This window comes from Spea bombifrons, chromosome 3 (assembly GCF_027358695.1).
Source record: "Spea bombifrons isolate aSpeBom1 chromosome 3, aSpeBom1.2.pri, whole genome shotgun sequence".
Taxonomy (NCBI): Eukaryota; Metazoa; Chordata; class Amphibia; order Anura; family Pelobatidae; genus Spea; species Spea bombifrons.
The window spans coordinates 108,613,253-108,630,236 of record NC_071089.1 but is presented as its reverse complement, the minus strand read 5'-3'; the positions used below and the strand labels follow the sequence as shown (position 1 = coordinate 108,630,236).

Genomic DNA, 16,984 nt, shown 5'->3' with positions numbered 1-16,984 from the left:
GAGCATGTTTGAGGCATTTTGATTCACCCTCGAGTAAAATGTAAAGAATAATTGATTGGACCATCTGGGATCCTCACTTTACAGAATCATTAAGTGGATACTCTGCATGTTTCCTGACAACTGTTAATACAATCCTAGCTTGCGGGCGTCTGTACTCAGTTCTTGTCCCGACACAACCTTGGTGTCATCTGACAATGGACTTTATCATAAATGTTCTACTTTTCTTAGAACTGGTTGAAATGTGTGACTTTGTTCTTTTGAGTGTTTCTTTATATATGTTATAAAGTCTTCAATAAACTATTACAAAGGCCTTATAATCCTCAGTGGGTAAGAATTATGCTGTGCAAAAAGCCATGTGGAATGACTCATTCACTTAACCTTGCAAGAGGCGAGCAAAATATCACTGAATAAAACCGTATTATGTGTTCTGTTGGGGCTGCATAATGTTTAGGATTTATGTATACATTATACAGGACTAGCATCCAAACCTTCATAATATATAGTGAAGTCAAGGAGCTTAGACACAACTCTTTCAGTAACTCTCCTAGCCCATTATTGTCCCATTTAGGTCTGCAGAACACTTCCATACATCCACAGTCTATGAACATTCTAATCTCATAGAAAAGATGGACTGTGGGCTTGAGTTTTCTAGGATAGTGAGCGTTAGGGACACTTGGGAACTATGGATCCTGAAAATAGGGATATCTGGCAACCATACCATTTGAATCTAAGTTTCTCCGCGTTGGTAAGCCTCTTCCCCCAGTACATACTACAGCATCTGCTCAGATAAGCACTCGACAGTCGTGCTCTCAGACCAGTTGACCGAATACTGACCATGAATTAAATATGCTGTTCATTTCTTAGTCCATTTTAAGATATACAATGTGGCTAATCTCCTCCTTGACTTTAAAAAAATGATTTCATTGTTGCCAAATTAATAGCCAGATTTGATGCTATTAAATACAAGCCTTCAAAGAATGGAGATTGTTTGCAAGCTGGATGGTAATTAAATAAAGTCATCCTTATGACACTCAGTTTTCTCTGTTATTCTGATGTTATATTATTTTCACCTTCCATTTTGTTGCTGGTGCGAGCCCAACAGTGTCCAGGCTCTATCAGGGTGCCAGCCCCTTGATAATATAGCAAAATCACTTTACTTTAGGAGAAGCTGCAGTTCCAGGGGTGCAGCATGCTACCCCCCGCTGGTGTCTGCTTACCGAAACAATTTTGGCTGCTCAAAGCAGCCAATCATTTTCAGGAAAGTGTTACCATTTAAATCACCAGGTGGACTTTGCAATCAGATGTGGCAATCAGACCAACACATTAGCTCTTGGTGTCCTAGGCAAACAGTAGCATCCAAAGTGTGTCCTTGGGGGCTGCAAACCCAAAAGCCTCAATGTGTCCATTGTTATTTGTTAATTATGAGCTTAAAACAGAAATCCTAAATATTGCGGCCCTGGTGGACTGAACTGGACTGCACTCCCTAAACAAACAGTAGCTGGACGCTTGCCTTTATTTGCCCAAAATAAAAATAATTGCATTTGCCATGGCTGGCTGGCATCAGTGGAATTACAACGTTATGCCTTAGAGGAGTGCCTGGTTGAGTCAGCCATGAGCAACAAGCTCTCTCTAGAAAATCATGCTTTTATTGCCCCCAACCCATGGGCGTAATATATGCCTAGTGTTGTTTGCCCCACTATGGGCTTTCCAGCAATGTGCAGTAATATGTTCTTTAAAAACATTGTGGGACAAACCCAGTTCAACCACGCTCATCAAGGAGATTCCCCAAGGTGCCCTCTGTGTTCAAAATAGAAAAGCTTCCTGCCCCAAATTTCCCCATGTTTAAAATAAAACATTCCCCTTTCCCAGAGTCCTTCATGTTTTTAAAAAGCCCCTGTTGTTGGATCATGCTGTCCACGTCACAAGTCCATGCTAGGGCAAGTAAAACCAATTGCAGTGCAGAACACAACCATCGACAGCCTAACCAGGCGTATTGAACCTGAGACAATCCATCATGCATCGACATCAAGCACAGTACAGAGTAGCAACCGCCATCATGGCACAACAGAAGAAATATTTAACAGCTCCAGGGTGCGAAAAAGTGGTATTTCAGTAAGAACGAGGATGGGGGGCTTGGTTGTAAGGGATATGGCAAAAGTCTAAGGTCTGAGAGGACAGAAAGCTGGGCATCAGTATCCTGAACAAAGACTTACTTTAATACACATATACACACATATTCACGCACACTCACTGTAACACACACTCACTGTAGCACACATTGACCTTGCCTGGAACCTGTCTAAAGAGCAGCTCACAATTGTCGCAGCTGCCACGCCACCACCGCAGGCTCATGCAATGTTACATTATGTGATCCCATTAAGCCAATAGGTGGCTCTGTATGTTTAGGGGCCTTCTCATGTTTACTGTATGTTTACTGTAAGCTGGAACAGGGCTCGCATCATGTACATGAGATGGGCTTTTACCGGCCATAACACGCATGCCCTCCAAATACTAAGTGGCCCTGAAACTCTTCTCTTGGGATGCCGCATAGTCTTCAGTCCTCTGCCAACTTTCACTGCAAATATTAGAAGCAGAGCCGGGCTTAGCGCCAGGCCAATGAGGAGGTTTTCTTGTCCTCCAAGATCCCCCCAATGTGTCCATGATGTGCAGGAGACATACACGAGATATATGCCTACACTGGCATTCTGTATGTGCTAAAAAGACATGGCGAGTGCTTTTGTGGGGCGACAAAGGGAGGTCACGCCTGGAGCGCCGTTTGGTCGAGGACCGGCCGAGCTGGGTGTGATGCAATCTGCATCACCTATGTAACCGCATCTCTTCTACTACTAGGTGTGATGAAGCAGCCCTAGTAACACCTCTTGCATCTCATCGCTGTGCTGGCATGCATGCTGTTGGATCACGCTGCCCACATGCATGCATTCCTCCATCTTGCAATACATTGGGCAGAGCAGTCCCTGCCATGTATTAGTCTGCATGCTGTGTCATGCGTACCACGGGTGAAAGCGTCGATGGGCGGCTGGATTTGAGGTGGATTTCGGTTCACCGCGTGATTAATGCAGCTCTGTCGTGACATGTCAGCTCCGCTGTGTAATATGTGACTCGATCGTTAGTATGCGGTTGAGTCACTTGGCTCGCACAATGCGTCTCCTGCCTGTCCATTACACTGCAGGATGCACCATGTGAAGAAATGCACGTCAGGGTAAAGCCCATCTGTGCAGACGCATTACACGGAATATATCATCAATGTATAAGTGTGTCTTAGTTATTATTACAAACTGAATGCTGCAGTCTTTAATGGCGAGCATTTCATTGGTTGGAGGATTGCCCTTCTGCCCCCGGTCTGCAGTCACCCCAGTCCCCGGTATCGCACTCCTCTGCAGGAAGCCCCCGCCACGCCCAGGCTTAGAGCAGCGAAGGGTGTGCGGGGAGAAAGCTGCAACTCGGTTGCCACGGAGACAATGACGTCATCACACCCTGGATCCCATTGGAGGAAACCCCGTGGCCCAAGCCGCAGCCTGTCGCTCAACCTAACCCTCCCTTCTTTTCTCCTTTACGGCCCCGCCCCAAGCTCCCGCGCTCCTCTCTGATTGGTAGACATGGATAAGGACACGCGGAATTGGCGGCTCTCCCCCCGGGCTGTGATTGGCCGAGTCTTCTTAACACCTCCTTCTTGCCAACGCCTGGTAGTTGGGTTTGGCTGCGCCGGGAGGGTGTTTTGTGAGCTGAGCGTCAGTCTCCAGGTTTTCTTGTCCTCCCTTTTCCTTCCTCCGCCGGCCAGCGGCTCGCACGGTGAGTCTAGGAGCGGCTTTGCCTCTTCTCTATCCGAGGCCTCTCCGCAGCCGTAACCTCTTTATATCCCTCTGTAAGCGCGGGGTGGACAGGGCACCTCCCGCTGGGGACTTAGCTCATTCTGAGACGGCGACATACGTGCCGCCCCGGCCGGGTTAATCGCACAGGCAGGGCTTGTGGTGGGTCGATATCCTGCAGGCAGGGCTACGGGGCTTGTCTAGAACGTTCTGCTTGTCTTCTAAATCCTATCTGGGTTTATCGGCCCGTCCCAGGCTGTTCTGTATGTGTGGCTGCTTCATGTATGTGCTCTGTGTCATGCTACACGCATGATGTGTATGGGTTGGTGGTGGACACGGTGTGATAGGTCGCATTGTGGATTCGTGATGATTGAAGGGTGTCTTGGCATCGAGTATCGAACGCCCGTAGGTTTTGTGACATGACGATTTTCTCATCCGGTGCGGGGTGTAGATCTCTAGCGTAATCTCCGTGGGATCGGCCCCTGCATCCTCTCTGGGGTCCTTATATACTGGATCATATATGGGCTATGTATGTATAGGTGTTTTGTGTGATCGTCATTTTACGATGTGTGTCTAAATCCACACGATTTTTTATATAGATTTATATTCTAAATGTGTGAATTCTGTAACCGTGTTAGTCTGGCTGGGTCATGCTTGTTCTTTGCTCTCGGTCCCGGTATGTAGTTAACGGTAATCCCCCCCCCCCGTTTTCTGTCTCTGTTGCTGTGTAGAAGCAGCGATTGCCATCTTTATTGCTAGATTCCTCCATGCCTCTGTATGGCTCCATTGCCCTGACTGTCAGACAGACATGGCTGTAAGTGCCTTCATTACACAAAGGGCTGGCCGTAGGATCCTCGCACATGCGTTAGATCTGTGGGTTCCATGTAAGGATGACACCCTTCCTTTTGGAATCGGCAGGAGGATTTCTCCTTTGTTGTAAGGAAATGGGGGTTTTCGGGGGCGGCTTGTGGGTAGGAGCCCTGCAGGTGGACACGTTGCTGTTGGTCTGCGTTGGGTGACATTGGGAAGTGACACTTCTATGTATGTCAGCCCTGGTGTGATCCGAATATCAGTCTCTAGCACATGGCTTCCTGTCCTACTGACCCATTAATTCAATGACTCTAATTAGACCGAACATAATTCCGGGGTCAGTTCCTCTGGATTAACAGCGTGTCCTCTGGCACTTCCTGCTATGCAGTAATAAGACATTAATGCCAATGTTATCTATAGTATAGATAGGCGATCCCTGCTCTATTGTGCATGTTGACCGTGTTTCTGCGGGGGGGGGGATTAGATGGTATGGTCCACGGGCTGCGGGCTTTTTGTATGTTCTGCACTGTGATTGTATGTTGCGGTGCTGGAAGCCAGGCTCCCCTGAGGGGTGGGAGTGGAGGGAGAGGCAGGCAGGGCGGGGATGATCCAACCAGCCTGGAGACAAAAGGCAGGGCAGCCAGATTCATTTTCTTCTCCTCCCCCAGTTTGGTTTTCATCGGCGAGCTCCTCCCCTTACACTGACTCATGCCTTTAACTCCTTAGCTGCCAGCACATAGGCAATCCTTGGATGGTAGGCGATCCTTGGATGACGGTTTGAGTAGTCAGACAGTGATACTTTTTTCGTGGCCAACATCGAAAGAGGTTAAGTTACATAGGCTTCTGGGAGCACAGAGGTCTCCTCTTCATTCCCGGCCTGATCTGATCCCTCACTTTAAAGCCGTTTTACCCAGAATACATTTTATGTAACTGTGTAAGGTGGGAAGCATGTTGATAACTTGACAACCTTGTTTAATGATTTTATATATATATATATATATATATATATATATATATATATATATATATATATATATATATATATATATATATATATATATATATATATATATATATATATATATATATATATATATATATATATATATATTATAAAAATGTAATTATATATACACATTTATACACTTGTGTTCGCTTTAGTGTTTTATACCCTCAGTAGAATGCGATAATGCGGACTGCATCATAAGAATTATTCTGGATGACCTTTAACACTGTCGCTTACCTTCACTACTTTGCTTTGTAGGTTTTTGGTGCCAGCTGTGCATTTGAAGCCAACTGCAGTTTGTCACCTTTAGATCACCTCTCAGCATCCCTTCCTCTCCCAGTTTCTCTCCTACACCCCAACTCACACTCAAGCCATGGACAAGACCGAGCTTATCCAGAAGGCCAAGTTGGCTGAACAGGCTGAACGCTACGATGATATGGCTGCCAGCATGAAGGCAGTGACAGAGTGCGGGAATGAGCTGTCCAACGAAGAAAGGAACCTTCTATCTGTAGCCTACAAGAATGTGGTTGGTGCACGGAGGTCGGCTTGGAGAGTAATCTCAAGCATTGAGCAGAAGACAGATGGCTCCGACAAGAAGCTGCAGATGGTTAAGGAGTACAGAGAGAAAGTAGAGAGCGAGCTGAAGTCTATATGTGAAGCTGTTCTGGTGAGTTTCATTCTCAGTTTTGTCATACTGTTTGCCAGAGCTAGATATTATGCGGCTGCCATCCCACCTGGCTGAAGGTGCAGGCGAGAGAAATGTTCTGATGTTAGAGACGGCTTTCCTGATGCTTTACTGCCGTACACTTTATGCTGAATGACAGGTTGATGTTCTAGGAAAGAGGAGAGGCAGGTTTGCTCTGCGTCCTTGTTAAAATGAGGTTACCATACCTTAATGCCCCCTTCCAACAAACAAGACTCCCCCTGGAGACCCAATGCCTAATATTTATTTTCATGACACAATTTCAATAAAGAAAATGTTAATTTGTATTAAGTCTTGCGTTCGAGGTTTGCTTCCAGTGGCAGCCTCTGTGGCCGTCGGGTTTCTGCATGTTGTATTGTAGACTAAATAACGGTATTGGTGGGGGGGCTGCCTGCTCCACGGTCCTGTCGATATTATTTCGTCGGGTAACAATGTATGTTGCACTGCAATCAGTTATGTGAAAAGCAGCAGCACTCTGCTATCCAGTGTCGTCTGACACGGAGCTTAAATCCCGACAGGCTATTCTTTGCACATAAAAGCTTCCCGCATTCCGCCCGGCGATTGGAATGTAAAGGCCGAGCCTAAAGAAATGCGTAATATCCTGCGTCGCCCGTAGGAGCCGTCTGTCCGCTGTGCTGCTGCATTGTGCAGGAGGGGCGCCATCTGGACTCGCTGGATCGATAGTTATTGGAGCTGCATAGCTCCTGATGTGTTGCACTGCAGTAACACGCGTGCTGCGGATGCACCGTGTCGGCAAACACTGCAAAGGCAATTAGCTGCAGGCTGAGTAGATGATCTTATTATAAGCAGCCTAATGATTAGACTCCCCTGCGTGCTTCATACCACGTGGCAACCTGCAAGATGCCAGAAAGCACTGTCTTTTACCAAAGGATTTTATTTTAAAGCCACTTTTATTCATCATTCTTGGCAATTGGTCGCACCTGACGTTAAATCTTCCCTGTGGGATTTTGCGTTTGGTCAGTGACGAATGATTTCATTATTTTACCTGCACATGCCGTGGGGCGTATTTTGCTTTTTTGGTCAGCTCTATATAATTTAATAACCCCCCCACACACCCCCAACAGCTTTGCTGGGCTACTTGTCTTAACCCAATATTTGAGAGGTTGCACTTTGTGATGCTTAATGGACCAGCGGAGTTAGACCTCTGCATAAGGCTTCAAGATCAGAGGTTTTCTTTGTGGTAACAAACGTTTGCCAAATGTGTCATGATTTCAGTGTGCTCTGTAAAATAAAGCATGACGACGTTCCATGTTCTCTTCCATGTTCTATACCCTGGTACCCAACCCCACGGCCATGTAGAAAGGGACTTATTCTATAGACCATTCCAAGCCTATCCAGGAAAGCTGGCTACTGTGAAGATGGCTTCCTTTCATATAGTCATCCCATGGGAGTCATTTGGCTGGGTGCTGCTGGTCACATTGTTCTGCATTAACCCATTTCTGCCAAGTATTGATGGTCCAAGACCAGAAGTACTGGACCTTCCCAGTCACCGACTGATTAGTTTACTGCAGGTGAAGCGTGAGAGCACATGGAGGCACGAAAGGACCGTGGGAGAGGATTGACTTATCCCTCCCTCCCGGGGCAGGTCCTGTGCATAGAACCTGCCGAGGACAGCCGTCTGTTTCTTGAGTGCCGTTGGGAATTGAAAGCTGTCAGGCACCGTGCATCACAATGTATAGGAGTACATCTACATATGTACACGGGATGCTAGAACCAGAGTATGTAGCTTGCCGAATGAGTATATTTGTAAAGTGGACCCTTGAGTCTTCTATTGCTGGGGCAGCCCTCTGTCTATAAGACGTTGTGAAGCTGTTACTGTGCTGGGGTATGTTGGCCAAATTGCTTGGATAGTTCATGATCTGGGGATCCCCCCCCCTTATCTGAGGAGTCCTCATACAGTTTTGTAGCTGTAGGGCCCCCATATAGTCGCCAGGAGCTTATAGATAAACGTGAAGCGGACGTACCCATTTAAGTCTTTAGTGATCTGAAATGTTGAGTCATTTCTGTGTCCCCGTTGCATCAGAGACTGCTGTACACATTTCCTGACGGCCTCCTCTAAGTGCTTCACAGTTCAAGGAAAAGGAAACGTACGAAGCTCTCTGCAGCCTAATCTTTTCTTTGCAGTCATGAACTGTTTTTTAGAAACTGTCATCAGACAACATAGTGATGGCACCTGGAAACGCACCAGTAGCCCCTGGGAAGGACTGGTAAAGTGGCAGTCATTAATCTGCTCCTAGGGCGTGAGATCCTGGGTCGAGGAGCTGCCAGGACTATTAAATGCCAGGTTATTGCTCCCTCTTATTGCTCCCTCTTATTGCTGGTACTCCTGGTACTCGTGTAGGCAGCAGAGGCTACAGACCACAGGGGTCTCCCTAGACTCGGCGGTGATTATTCCTTTAACTCCGGTAATTTGGCTTCTATTATGAAACCCTTTCCTGGCTCACATTGTCCCAATTAATTTCCTTTTAGATTACTCATCAATCTGCTTTTCTATGTATCTGTGGTTGAGAAACCAGATTGTTTAGGTAGAGTATGGACATCCTCGGCTGGTGCTTGAATACATTGCACCCCGCTATAGCTGAAGGCATATTGAAGTACTCTGAGTAACACTCACCCTCTTAGTCCATAGTCTGGCAGGTCTTTCCATGGATTGGCTGATTGAAGCAGCCAATCAGTAGCAGGAAATCCCTCCTATTTAAATCACGGGAGTGCTTCCCACAAACGCACGCCAGGGTGTGAGCCGGAGGTAAGCACATGATGTGCAAAGATGTATTCAGCCCAATAAATATTGTGCGTGAAAAATGGGTGGGGGGCAAATGTCAATCACCATGGAAAATATAAAGGGGCCATGCAGCCATTGTATGTATGAAGTTTTTTTTTATATTTAAAGGAACACTCGGTACCAAGCAGATTGTTCTCCAGGAATCACTGGTGCTGAATAAGTTCTTTTGCATAGACCGGCTAAAAGAAGTGAGGGTTCAGACAGACAATCCAAAAGCAAGTTTATATAAGGGTGCAGCTAAACTGGTTTAGATTGTGGCTGATAGTTTTGGAATTGGTTTAAACGTGAGGAGCTCTTACCTTGAGGAAGCTAAAATTTGTACCAAAAGGCGGTAGAAGTAGCTGAATCCTGTTTATCGGTTTCTTTCCTGCAGTCACCTCCCTCCTCCTCCTCTGCCACATTCCTAATGCTGTCAGTCTGCATCCTCCAAAGGGGAGGACTAACTTAACGTGGAATGATAATCATGCGGATGAGAACAGGGCATTAAGCTGGATGCCCCCATTCTATTAACGTGGTGGGTTTAGAATATATTTTTCTCTATAATCTGTAAAATGTATAATTTGGTGGGTGACACTCTGGCCAGCATTGTACGCGCTGTTCCATAACTATTCAGGATTCTGTCGCTTTATACGGCCGCTTGTAGCTTTGTTCCGTGTGAATAGAGCCTGGCTATTTCCGTAACTGGCGGAGGGACCCTGGGTGTGACACTGGATTCCCAAAGACATTAGAGATATGTTGTTGGAGTAAGTGTGGATCTGTGAAATAATTACCGGCTATATTGGCTGTTCCTCTACTCTGTAGTGGCTGTAAGGCTAGTTTTCCAGAAAGCCTGGATCACGTCAAGATGCCCCTTGCTTTGTAGAGCATGTCCTGTTTTTCCAACCCATTGGCACCGCACTTGTATTGGGTGGGACTTTATTGCCTTGACATCAAAGATTCCTTATTATATTGACCCAGATGGCAATAAAACGCTTAAGTGTCAGTCCTGCTCAAAATGGGGGAAATAATCTTCATGACTTCCTCCATAAACCCAAAGTATGAAGTGTACCCAGAATAACCTTTCTTGCTGGAAAGCCGGCCAATTCTTGAATGTCTGCACCATACCTGTGGTCATCGCCTGTATTGGAAGTGCATTCCAGAGCTTTCCAGCCGTTACCTTGGATAACAACCTCTGTGAAATGGAACAATGGCTTATCTAATGAGAACAGGGCTTTTGTTGGCCCCATGAAGGAGCTTCCATGGCGCTGTGGCCTTCCTAGCTGATGGTAAATGACCCTACCTATGTGTGTGATTTTTATAAGGCGCTCAGACTGTTTTATGATAGTAGCCATGATTTCCCTAAGTATTTGGCTTGTTGGCACGTTTAAATTTTAAAGCTACATAGTGTAATCTAGTAAAATTCTGTGGGATCTTGGCAAAGTGTGGCTCTATAATATAATCTTTTCAACTCTATTTCCATTAATACCTGAGAATATTTGTAACACAAATAAGGATACGCAGCAATGTGCTGCTACTACCCTTCTCTTTCTTTAGACAGAGGAGGATGTCTTCCATCGGTGGACTCCTAGATATTAATAGGACACGGTCTCTTTAGAGGTGGCTACTAGTGTGGTCTTCCAGACCTTGGTGATGCAATAAAAAAAATTCTTATTTGGGGTTTTTCCATCCATGAAGCAAAGTATGTACACTCGGAGATCATGAAGGGGGGGGTAGAAGGTATGACTGTTAAAGTGAAGACTTTTTAGCATATTCTTCCTTCACATTTTAGAAAGTACACCTTGGTTACTCTTGTCGACGGGTTTGAACAAGTTTGTCCACAAAGCAAACGTTCTCCACCTTTTGTGAGGTGTTAATGCATTGAGACTGTTTTGGCTATTGGTAACCTGGTTGCTGGCACATTTCCAGCCCTAGAATAAAACTATAGACTTAAATTTCTGCATCTAGTATATAAAACTTTTTAGAAACCCAAAGGATGTTGTCTTTACTTTACTTTACTGAGAGTGTAGTAGATAAGTGCCATAAAGGCCAATACAGCGAGGGAATTTAACATATAAACTAGTAATTGGTATAACTGGACATCCTTTTTCACAAACATGTTTCCTTCTATATGTGCATCACCCAGAGAAAGCTTTTGTTTATAAGCAGATGTTAATCTTTTAATAGTTTTAGAAGTTGGAGATGTCCGTTCCTTCCTGGTGGCCAAACCCCGTCATTGGCGTTTATCGTACGCATAGCTTTACTCGGAGTGCACGCCGTAAACTATGAGATTAAGGGAGAGGCGGTGCCGCTTTCCAAGAAACCGCTCAATCATACAAAGTACTAGTAAGGAAACTACCGCTTGTGAACCACATTAATTAACCTTCACATCCCCGATGGCTTACTGCATGCAAACCTATCCTCAAGAGGCCCCGTGCGGTGTATTGGTGTAGCTTTTAAGGATGTACATTTAGACCACATTTATTAAAGGGGTGATCTGATGAGCTTCTTAGGTGGAAACTGCTGCGCTTGCCTTTTCAAACAATGCATTAAGTAAGGGTGGTCATGCTGGGATTCAACTGTGGATTCAACCTTCATATTGTACCCTAAAGAACAATGGAAAGGCTATGCCTGTATAGGATATATGGATCCTTTATATTGTTCCCTACTTTTAGGGATTTAGAGACTTGGTTTCTGTATGTAATACAATCCTCGGAGCAGGCTGGATTTTTGGGATGCTTCTGGCTCATCACGTACAGGCTGATAATACCGGTTCAGACACGCTTACCGGCATTCTTGCGTGAATAGCTGGTAAACCTGAACGGTCACTCCTTTGCCTGCAGTGGAGTTTCAGGATGCGGTCATTAGATGTTTTCATTAGTTATATACCTACCGTGGGGGGCTTCTTTCTAGTTGCCAGGCAGCTGTGTATCAGCCATTTGTATGTTTCAGCTCTGTAAACCAATCTACTAGATAAACATCCTGACTCCTTATCAAACTGCTTCATGGTAAAGTGTAAAATGGTTCAATCGTGAATGCCAAGACAAGGACTCTCTAACGAAAGTCTATGGAGGAGCGGACTTCATTAGCATTGCCATAAAGCATTAGCTGAGTGTGGTGACTGAGCAGAGAAATCACCAAAAATATCACATGACTGACAGAATGGCTGCCTCCAGATAAAGGAGCAAAACAAAACCAATTTCTTCCACTCTGTTTAAGACATTTCCCCCCCATGAGGCTTCTTGTTTGACACTGTACTGTGTAGCTCTAGCTTTGGGACACTGATAAACCTAAATTATCTTTTTTTTTGTTTGTTTTAGGCCCTGCTTGATAAGTTTCTGATCCCCACATCCACCCAGCCAGAGAGCCAGGTCTTCTACCTGAAGATGAAGGGAGACTATTACAGGTATCTTGCTGAAGTGGCGACCGGAGCTGACCGAACTGGTGAGTACATTTTTGGGCTGATGGGGGGGGGGGGGGGGCTAGTCACACTTCTGTAATTGAAAGGTAATATTCCATGTGAGCATTAGTGATGTATAGACTGTATATAACATTAGCAGTGCTGCCATAGCTGCCTCAACATTACATGTCAGACCTTCAGGCACTGAGATGCAAACTTCTGGTTTAAAGAAACCACTTTTAGTAGAACGCTATTTATTTAGATACATTTTCTGACCACTACCTAAAGTTCCAACAATTGGTAGAATGAATTGGCTTTCCTTGCATAGATTTACCGCTTTACTGATTCATCAAAGAATCAAGATCAGTGAATACTCTGCATTTATGTAAATTTACACTCGTTAAACGTGTATACGAAATGCGTAGAATGGAGAATTCCAAGTGTTGCTTGTGATTAACTACGGACCTGTCTTCTAATTCTCTGCAGCCGCGATAGAAGATTCCCAAGCCGCTTACCAGAAGGCGTTTGACATCAGCAAGCAGGACATGCAGCCAACGCACCCCATTCGCTTGGGTTTAGCCCTAAACTTCTCTGTATTCTACTACGAGATCCTTAACAGTCCAGAGAAGGCCTGCCTATTGGCCAAAACCGTAAGTTCTGAATGTCTTTACAAAGTGCAACCGATGGCAGCAAAGATTGATTCTGGTTTTTAGGGGAAACATCGCATTTTCTCTTTATTGTATTGGTAACTGCGGGCTGTCAGTGGTGTCCTTAATGATTTTTAGAGCTAATTAACATGAGGTTTGCATCTGGTTCAGGCCTTGAGCATCCAGAGACCTTTCCAAAATGATTTCCATTTACCCAACTTCCTTCTCTATCCAAATGTTTTTTTTTTTTTTCAATTTTACGTTTGTTCTTTCCCATAAATATGTGGCTAGATTTGCTTTCCGGTCGATTATCTTCTATTTTCCCATTGCTGGTTATAGTAACTTGTCCATGTTTTGTACATAGGCTTTTGATGAAGCTATTGCAGAACTTGACACCTTGAACGAAGACTCTTACAAAGACAGCACCCTCATCATGCAGTTGCTTAGAGACAACCTTACAGTAAGTATATCTGTTTGAGTGTGAGTGATGTCAATGAAGAGTCACACAGCCGAGTTGGCTGGGTACTTCTAACGGGCAATGTACTAGAATAACAGGTTTGATTAGGCTTTGGTACCTAGATATAAATGGCTGTTGTGTATCGAGACTGTTCTCCCTATAATCTTAAGGGAACCTTCAGCCGGTCTCAGACATACATTGGCAAATGAACATCCACCCAAAACACTACTTGCCCTCGTTATCTTATAATTAAACTTGCTGTTTAATATTCCTCTAACAGATCTTAAACACTGATCGTTTTTTGTGGTGGCTGAGCATTAAGCTGAACGTCGGTGTTCATGCTTCCGTATTTCCTAGTAGGCACACTATAATTACAGGTTTATTCCTCCTCTGTGACATGCAAATGAGCTCTGTTCCCTTATTATGGAAAAGTGCTCTGTAGTCAATGGTCTTTCATGCATGTGTACCAGTTATTCAAATTAAGGTTAATGGAAGGTAATCATTCTAGCGTCCCTAAATACATGAAACTGGTCGAGGTCTACGCAGTTGCTTGCGCTACTTGAGTAGTTTTAGAGGAAGCTTCAGTGCCCACCTGTGAAGAGGCACGTCCCGTACCCTCCATGTATCCACAAAGTGCTATTTTAACTTTTTAATAGGACATGGTTGAAGTCACTGTGTGTAGACGGTGGTATTATTGGTGTTGGGTTTATTAACCGGGTTAAAGGGTCTCACAACCTATCGAATGTAGAACTGGGCTCCCGTATAAAATACTTTTCTTTTCCTTCCATCAGTTATGGACATCTGACACTGCAGGAGAAGAAAACGATGCCGCAGAACAGCCCGAAAACAACTAAACAACCGGGCGCATCTCCCCGAAGAACCCTTTTTACACGTCTCCATTCCTTACTGCTCCACGTGGATTTCCTATAGCAAAGAAATTCCATCCATCTGTTATGGAAATCAAGTTTATAGTCTTTTTCACACTGCAGCTTTGGGGAAACTCCATTCCTTTCCCCTTTACCCCTCCCTGATATATATTTTTTTTTTATGTTTTGTCAATTTTTTTCTGGTGTGCGGTTACTGCTGTAGAAAAAGTGTTAATGGTTCACTCCTGTAAAAAAATAAATAAATAAATGCACATAAGTAACTTCCAGACACTTATGTAGAGGACTTAAACGCCTATCTGGTATCTAAATAAATAAGAAGAAATTTGGAACCACCAGTTTCTGCAAATGACTTTTTTTTCTTTTTTGTATTATAATGTAAAATGTATGGAACATGTAGTTTAAAAGCTGCAAGCGACCTTTATCCCCCACCTGCCCCCCAATACGGAATTTTTATTTTGTGGGGTGTTCTTTCCAATAACACACTTAGGTTTCGGTCTTCACTGTGTTGCCCCTCTGTTTTTGTTTGGGTTTTTTTTTTAAACAAATGTCAAATGTTCTGGTGTATTCTGGGGTACTTTTTAAGATTTGGGTGCTTCTCTTGTAACCAGATTGCTGCTGACAGGGCTTCATTGTGTACGTGACAGCGGCTATGGGGTTATTGTATCAGAAGCTGCTGATATTTGTGGACTTTTCTAACACCTTGTCAGTTTTATTATTTTTCTGTAATTTTGGGGTTTTGTTTTGCTGCTGTTTGGTTTACAACTTCTGCCTCCTCCAATAAATCATCATTACACTCCTGGCTTGGTTCTAGTGTTCACTTGTTCAGCGGTTATTCACTTGGTGGCGGCGACAGCTTTTGCTATTATAAAGGTAATGTAACTCTATTAAAGCTGGTAACCACTTTTTATTTAGAGCAGATATAATTTACCAAAAGTTACTGCTATACAGACTCATGGCATTGGTGATAACTAGTTAAACAAGCAGGGGGGGCAATAAGTGCGTTCAGTGTGATGCAGTCATAGGCACATCTTGACTTCAGGGAATATCTAGATCTTTAAAATGTTCCGAAATAAAGAGGATTGTTTGGCACAAACCTTAAACCCAGAAGAATAGGAACGAAGTGTTTCAGCAAATAATGGATAGGTCAACTGCATAGATTTAATGGCAAAATATTGTTCTTCCATACATCACAAAGGTTCTTGGAAAAGGTCATGCAGGATCAAACCTGTCTTTGTAATGCCTTGGCCACTCGTGTACTTGTGAGCCAAAGACTAAAAATTGAGACGTGCTTGCATACGAGCTAAACAGACCTACGACTAAGTGCTTCATGAGTTTTCCTGCTCCTACCTCCTGTTGGATCACCTGCCTACAGTGTTAACCTACTGGCCAGTTCTCGACTGCTCTTATTTTCCTTCTCGGACTCTTCTTTAACTAACCTGTAGTGCGACCCTCATACTAATCCTTTGTCTCTTATTGCTAATGATCCATTTGTGTCCTGCATAGCTGCTGGATTTCCTGCCTGGCCTGTTCTTACTGGGAGCGCCCGACTCTCTTCACCTCCTGCAGTCACCATCTGCCCCTCTACAAGCCCTGTAGTCACCCGGTGTCTGTCGGCTCTATCAATGAACTCTGGTGACCTGATACAAATGATAGTGAGGCTACCAGATGTGGTCTGTAGATGGATGACTTAGAAGCTAAATGGAATATTTCTAAGAGGTGTGGTTTGAAAACTCAGAAGCAAAAAAAAAAAAAATCTATTCGGTCTACCTCAAGAATATGCTGCATTCCAGAAGATCTTGGGGCTTCAAAGTCAATGTTTCTGTTAGTATATCTTGTAACACACTTCACATGTTCAATGCACAATTCCTTTTTCCAAATACCTACATTTACCAAAATGGAATTGGAATTCAGCTTTCTCTCGACACTGTGGCCATCCCTTCGAGGGCCTGGATGTATATATTGGTCTATATGTCTGTCCAGAAGAGCCGGGTAATAAAATTCCCATTGCAAAAGGGAACATTCTGGTTTCCACAAAGATAAAATGGTGGTCCTGTCAGGGCTGGAGATGCCAGGCACGGCTGGAGTGCCTGTAGGGGCTGAGCCTCTGATTTTGGCCACATGCAGTTGCCATGTGCACAGGGGGTTCCCTCCAAACTGATATTAGCAAGATGGCTCCAACAGGCTATATTGACTGGTTGATAAAATTCCTTAAAAACAGAACAGTCCCATCAGAGGCAGAGGAGACGTTCCTACGGCTCATGAAAGCACCTACTTGGTCAGGTATCCATACGTTCACACATTGCTTTAAGACATTCTGCAATCTCAAGATCTACCCTGAATATGGACGGCCAAACTCTGCACAGGTCTAAGTGTGGCTGTGCATCGTTCAGCTTTCGCAGGAAGGGCCCTTGTGTGAAATAGCTTGAAGGGCCCCCCAATTTTTTATTTATTTTTTTTTGCAGTAAATG

At 44.4% G+C, this 16,984-nt stretch overlaps 1 protein-coding gene across 1 annotated transcript; it reads left to right on the top strand.

Moving 5' to 3' along the window:
- Positions 1–3,670: 3,670 nt before the first annotated feature.
- Positions 3,671–15,315, top strand: YWHAQ (tyrosine 3-monooxygenase/tryptophan 5-monooxygenase activation protein theta). The gene is made up of 6 exons (XM_053458838.1): positions 3,671–3,810; positions 5,902–6,310; positions 12,446–12,569; positions 13,012–13,175; positions 13,537–13,632; positions 14,421–15,315. The coding sequence occupies exons 2-6, from the start codon at positions 6,017–6,019 to the stop codon at positions 14,481–14,483; spliced, it is 741 nt and encodes a 246-aa protein (XP_053314813.1). The 5' UTR covers positions 3,671–3,810; positions 5,902–6,016; the 3' UTR covers positions 14,484–15,315.
- Positions 15,316–16,984: the final 1,669 nt, after the last annotated feature.